Raw genomic sequence first — 6112 nt, forward strand, 5'->3', positions numbered from 1 at the left:
GGAAGCGTAGAAGGCCCTATCTTTCTCCCTCGGAGCGGTGGCTGGTTTCAAACTGCAGACCTTGTGGCTAGCAGCCTAACTCATCACCACGACACCACCAGTAGCTTAGGGGATGTAAGAATCTCCTTCCTAGGGCAGGGTTGGCTCTGAGAAAAGGCTCTGTAAAAGATCAGCAGAGATGAGCAGAAAGGACATTGCAGCAAAGGGGAGGGCATTTTAGGGCACTGTCCGAGACGCGTGGAATGACTGAAGATGAGGGGGTAAGGAAAGGTGGTGAGGAAACAGAAAGGATGTTGAGATTTTGGCAGTGGGTAGCAGGGGACTACTGTGGACTTCCAGGCCTGAGGCAGTCATCCTAGCTTGTTCCAGGGCCAGTAGTCAGTCTGGCTACACTGTGGGGGGGGAGGACGGGGGCTTGCTTAAGGAAAGGGGGTCCCCACAGCAAGAAAACTAGCTGGGCAGTTGTCCAACAGTCTAGGTGGGTGAGGGGCTTCCAGGGGAAGACACTGAGAGTGAGCAAGAGAGCAGAGATTCTAGAGGCTTGCGGGGCAGGGGGAGCTGTCTATGGGAAGGGGGCACATAGGGTAGACATGAAGGTTGGGAATTGGGAGCCCTGGAGGATAAGGAATGACTTAGTGCTTTAACATGTTGGCTTTGACACCCCTTGGTACACTCAGCTAATAACTTGAACGTCCAGTGCTTGTCAAGCACTGCGTTGCGTTAGGCCAGCGGTTCTCAATCTTCCTCATGCCGCGACCCCTAGTTCCTCATGTTGTGGTGACTCCCCAACCATAAAATGATTTTTGTTGCTACTTCCTATCTATAATTTTGCTACAGTTATGAATTAGGTGACTCCTGTGAAAGGGTCGTTCGACCCCCCAAAGTGGGGGAGACCCGCAGGTTGAGAACCGTTGCGTTAGGCTCTGCAAAGGATAAAACCAAGCCCCTCCCTCGTGGATCTTATATCCCAGTGGGTCGAGATGGATGACAGACCGGAAAACAGAAAACTTGTCAGTAGTTGTTAAGTGATAGGGGAAGAACGGTAAAGTAGACCTGGGTGGAACTACCCGACAGAGAAATGGGAGGGGAGGGGGCAGCAAAACTCAAAAGGAGCCGGGAACAGGGGGTCTGAGTCACGAGGGAGTGCCTGCCCCTGGGTGGCCTGTGTCCATGCCTTCCTCCCATGGTATGCTCAGAGAGCCCAGGGCCAAAGCCTGTCTCCTCGCCCCCAGGTCACCATCCTTAATGGCTCCAACATTCGATCCCTCTACAACTTCTCAGGGGAACAGGTAAGGACACACTCTAACTACCAAAGGCATCTGAATCCAACACCTTCAGCCCAACTGCCCAGCCTTGGCACTCCCAGTGCCAAGTTGTTCCAGTGTTCTGACTCCCTGGCTTTGACTCAGTGCTTCCCCTTCGCCCTCCCCAGATGGCCTCCTACTTTGGCTACTCGGTGGCTGCCACAGACATCAATGGGGATGGGTGAGTAGTGGGAAAGGGAGGGAGGTGGAAGTCGGGCAGGCAGTCCAAGAAGACTTGCTCTCCAGGACTTTGCTCTGGGTGCCCCTGGCTCCCAGGCAAGGAGAGGGCTGCTAGCTAAAGGCCAGGACCTCTCAGATCCTTTGTCTTTTGGGGAGTGGGCGGGAGAGGGAAGCCGGGGCCCAAGATGCGAGACTTTCTGGAAGTGGGGTTGGAGGATTGGTGGCAAGGCTGGGTATCTGGATACTGTGTTTCCCTCCCCACCCCAGGCTGGATGACCTGCTGGTGGGGGCACCCTTGCTTATGGAGAGGACAGCCGACGGGAGGGCCCAAGAGGTGGGCCGGGTTTACATCTACCTTCAGCACCCCACTGGCATGGAGCCCACGCCCACCCTCACCCTCACTGGCCACGATGAGTTTGGTCGATTTGGCAGCTCCCTGACCCCGCTCGGGGACCTGGACCAGGATGGTTACAATGGTAAATACCACAGGCTCAGGTGACTGGGGCAGGCTCAGGGTCAGACTGGATTGGGGGGTTCTTGACTGTCACCTGAGTTGCCCAGCGACTTGCCTAGAAGTTTGCAAACTTGAACCCCAAGGTCTGAGTCTTTGGGGCTGACAGATGGGGGATAAGAGAATTGGACCCCTGGATTCCTGACAGCTGTGTGTGCCTTGCAGATGTGGCCATTGGCGTTCCCTTTGGTGGTGAGACCCAGCAAGGTGTGGTGCTTATATTCCCTGGGGGACCAGGGGGCCTGGGCTCTAAGCCCTCCCAGGTTCTGCTGCCCCTGTGGGCAGCTGGCCACACCCCGGACTTCTTTGGCTCAGCTCTGAGAGGAGGCCGGGACCTGGATGGCAACGGATACCCTGGTGAGTTGTGCCCAGGCCCCTTGTCACCGTAAATTTCCCGTCACAGACACCCATGCCCCCTCTGTGCCTCTCCCGGCCCTTCCATCTGAAGACAGTTCTAGGTGAGGACCACCAGATGGCAATATCTCCCCCACATCAGCCTTTTATTAAAAAGCATTTTATTGGGTGCTCTTACAGCTGTTATCACAATCCATACATGCATCCATTGTGTCAAGCACATTTGTACATTTGTTGCTATCCTCCTCCTCAAAACATTTTCTTTCTATTGGAGCCCTTGGCATCAGCTCATTTTCACCCTCCCTGGCTCATGAACCCTGGATAATTTTTTTTCATGTCTTATACCCACCGCTGTCTCCCTTCACCCGCTTTTCTGTTGTTGTCCATCCCTCTGGGAGGGGGTTATATGTAGATGATTGTGATAGGTTCCCCTTTTCTCCCCCCACCTTCCCCTTCCCCTCCTGGCATCGCTACTCTCATTATTGGTCCTGAAGGGTTTATCTGTCCTAGATTCCCTGTGTTTTGAGCTCTTATCTGTACCAGTGTACATGCTCTGGTCTAGCCGCATTTGTAAGGTAGAATTAGGATCATGATAGTGGAGGGGAGGAAGCCTTAAAGAACTAGAGCAGATGTTCTCAACCTGTGGGTTGCAACCCCTTTGGGGGTCAAACGATTCATAACAGTAGCAAAATTACAGTTATGAAGTAGCAACGAAAATAATTTTGTGGTTGGGAGTCACCACCACATGAGGAACTGTATTAAAGGGTCGTGGCATTAGAGGTGTTGAGACCCACTGAACTAGAGGAAAGTGGTATGTTTCAGTGGTGCTCTACTGCAGCCTGACTGGCTCCTCTCTTCCTCATGACCTTTCTGTGAGGGGATGTCCAATTGTCTACAGATGGGCTTTGGGTCTCCACTTCACCCTCTCATTCACATCGATATAATTTTTTGTTCTGGGTCTTTGATGCCTGATACCTGATCTCAACACCTCATGATCACACAGGCTCCCATCAGCCTTCTTAGGCAATGGAACTAAGTCTCTATCATTACAAAAAATAAGGAAGGCTCCTAATTGGGGGCCTGCTGTGAAGGATGGTTTCTCGACTTCTTGCAGATCTGATAGTGGGGGCCTTTGGTGTGGACAAGGCCGTGGTGTACAGGTATGAATACAGAGGCCAGCCTGGGGCAAGTGACCTGGGAATTTCCCAGCATGCTGAGGATGGGAGTCAGGGCAGATGACCTGAAGGTGCTGGGGCTTGGCCAGCAGGTTACAGAGAATCTTAGGTCCACCCACCTGTTATCCATGCTCCACAGGGGCCGCCCCATTGTGTCTGCCAGTGCCTCCCTCACCATCTTCCCCACCACATTCAACCCAGAAGAACACAGCTGCCGTCTGGAGGGAAACCCTGTGTCCTGGTGAGTGGGGGCCCACACGGGACTGGCCTCAAGCCTGGGATACCTCTGTCTGTGGCTGGGTGGGTGGGGGCCCAGGTCTGTCTTACGGAGGGGCCAAATGAGAGTATCCTAGGCTAGATGTGGCTGGGTGGTCAGTGGAGGGTGGGCTGCCTTCCCCCATTGAGGTCACCAGCCTGCTTCTTGGTCTTTCTCCAGCATCAACCTCAGCTTCTGCCTCAATGCTTCTGGAAAACACGTCCCGGACTCCATTGGTGAGGGAGGCTGCCTGGGTCTCCCCGGCACTGGGACAGGGAGTGGAAGGCCTGGGGGGCTGAATCGGTGAAAAGAGGGGAGGCAACGTGCCCTGCCTTACATTCCCTCCCCCACAGGCTTTGCGGTGGAGCTCCAGTTGGACTGGCAGAAGCAGAAGGGGGGAGTGCGCCGGGCGCTGTTCCTGGCCTCCCAACAGGCAACGCTGACGCAGACCCTGCTCATCCAGAACGGGGCTCGGGAGGAGTGCCGAGAGATGAAGATCTACCTCAGGGTAGAGTCCTGACCTCAGAGGGCGGAGGGCTGCCTGGGAGGGGTGGCCACATTCCAAGCGAGGACTTAGACTCTTGCAGGACTGTGCAAGGGGCTGGGGACAGGCTGCCAGGACCCTTGAGTGATGAGAGGGGTCAGGTTTGGACTTGTGAGTCCTCTTGAGCCCTGAGAGGACAGAGAGAGGGGTGCAAGAGGCCGAGGAGCCTGGCCACCAAGCCTGCAGAGCCTCCTGACGGTGAATCCTCTCCCCTGGCCCCAGAATGAGTCAGAATTCCGAGATAAACTTTCTCCGATTCACATCGCCCTCACCTTCTCCCTGGACCCCCAAGCCCCGGTGGACCACCATGGCCTGCAGCCGGTCCTGCATTACCAGAGCAAGAGCCGGATAGTGGACAAGGTAAGGACAGGGCAGGGACTAGGGAGCCGGGAGGAGGGAGGCCAAGGATCTTGGGGGCTTAAAACCCACGAGGGGTGAAGGTCTAAACTGCCCCCCTTCAAGGCTGCCCTACTCCCCAGGCTCAGATCTTACTGGACTGTGGAGAGGACAATATCTGTGTGCCCGACCTACAGCTGGAAGTGTTTGGGTGAGTCAGGGCCCACATTAAGGCAGGCCCTTTCTGCTCTGGGTGGGTCTCACAGCCTGAAAGCAGACGCTTAAGTCTTGGGACCTAATAAAGTAGAGAGGAGACTACTCTAACCAGCTACACGAGACAGGCTGTGTGATCCTGGGAAGTGACCTAAATTCTCTGTGCCTAAACTTCTTCCCGTGTAGAGTAGGAATGACAGCATCTATGAGCCCTGGCGGCGTAGTGGTTATATGTTGGGCTGCTAACCTCAAAGTCAGCAGTTCTAAACCACCAGTCGCTCCATAGAAGAAAGATGAGGCTTTCTGCTCCCATAGAGTAAGTATGGGGGGGGAAAAGTTAGGGGAGGGGGGGATATTGGAGAGGAGCTGATACCAAGGCCTCAAGTAGAAAAAAAAAGTTTTGAAAATGATGGCAACATATGTATAACTGTGCTTGATACAATTGATGTATGGATTGTTATAAGAGCGACATAAAGCATCTTGCTTACGAAGCCTGCCCTAGAGTTGTGCCCCTTATCCTGTGACTTCTGACCCGCCTCCTCCAGGGAGCAGAACCGCGTCTACCTGGGGGACAAGAACGCCCTCAACCTGACTTTCCACGCCCAGAACGTGGGAGAGGGCGGCGCCTACGAAGCGGAGCTGCGGGTCACCGCCCCTCCAGAGGCAGAGTACTCAGGACTCGTCAGACACCCCGGGGTGAGAGGGGTCCTGCTGGTAGTTGGTCAGGACTATGGAGGGTGGGGGGAGAGACCCTGCCGGAGGGAAGCCCCAGACCTGAGCTGCACCCCAACCCCTCTTCAGAACTTCTCCAGCCTGAGCTGTGACTACTCCGCGGTGAACCAGAGTCGTCTGCTGGTGTGTGACCTGGGGAACCCCATGAAGGCCGGAGCCAGTGTGAGTCTGCCAGAGACGGGGCTGGGGGGCGGACAGGGACCAGCCAGCCTGAGCCCCAGTCTAACAGCCTGCCCTACCGTGCAGCTGTGGAGTGGCCTACGGTTTACCGTCCCTCATCTCCGAGACACAAAGAAAACCATCCAGTTTGACTTTCAGATCCTCAGGTAGGGCAGGGCGGTGGGTGAGGCCCAGGGCGGAGCCTACGGGGTCGGAATCCAGGCTCCACTCATTCTGGTCTCCGGGATCCCACAGCAAGAATCTCAACAACTCCCAAAGCGACTTGGTCTCCTTCCAGCTCTCGGTGGAAGCTCAGGCCCAGGTCTCCCTTAACGGGTCAGTGCGGGA

The 6112-nt window shown here is 55.3% G+C and overlaps 1 protein-coding gene across 1 annotated transcript in view; it reads left to right on the plus strand.

Moving 5' to 3' along the window:
* The window catches only part of ITGA5 (integrin subunit alpha 5), a 21416-nt gene that overhangs the window by 9768 nt on the left and 5536 nt on the right, over window positions 1-6112 (plus strand). The window contains exons 7-20 of the mRNA XM_004716898.2: window positions 1233-1289; window positions 1433-1485; window positions 1752-1960; window positions 2161-2352; window positions 3464-3509; window positions 3664-3765; window positions 3961-4016; window positions 4134-4288; window positions 4547-4684; window positions 4804-4871; window positions 5419-5569; window positions 5675-5767; window positions 5852-5931; window positions 6020-6100. Coding sequence (XP_004716955.2) covers window positions 1233-1289; window positions 1433-1485; window positions 1752-1960; window positions 2161-2352; window positions 3464-3509; window positions 3664-3765; window positions 3961-4016; window positions 4134-4288; window positions 4547-4684; window positions 4804-4871; window positions 5419-5569; window positions 5675-5767; window positions 5852-5931; window positions 6020-6100 — 1481 coding nt within the window. The remainder of the gene's footprint in view (window positions 1-1232; window positions 1290-1432; window positions 1486-1751; window positions 1961-2160; window positions 2353-3463; window positions 3510-3663; window positions 3766-3960; window positions 4017-4133; window positions 4289-4546; window positions 4685-4803; window positions 4872-5418; window positions 5570-5674; window positions 5768-5851; window positions 5932-6019; window positions 6101-6112) is intronic.

Source organism: Echinops telfairi, unplaced genomic scaffold, assembly GCF_000313985.2.
Source record: "Echinops telfairi isolate 266 unplaced genomic scaffold, ASM31398v2 ScPeMD7_7404;HRSCAF=8442, whole genome shotgun sequence".
In the NCBI taxonomy this organism is placed as follows: Eukaryota; Metazoa; Chordata; class Mammalia; order Afrosoricida; family Tenrecidae; genus Echinops; species Echinops telfairi.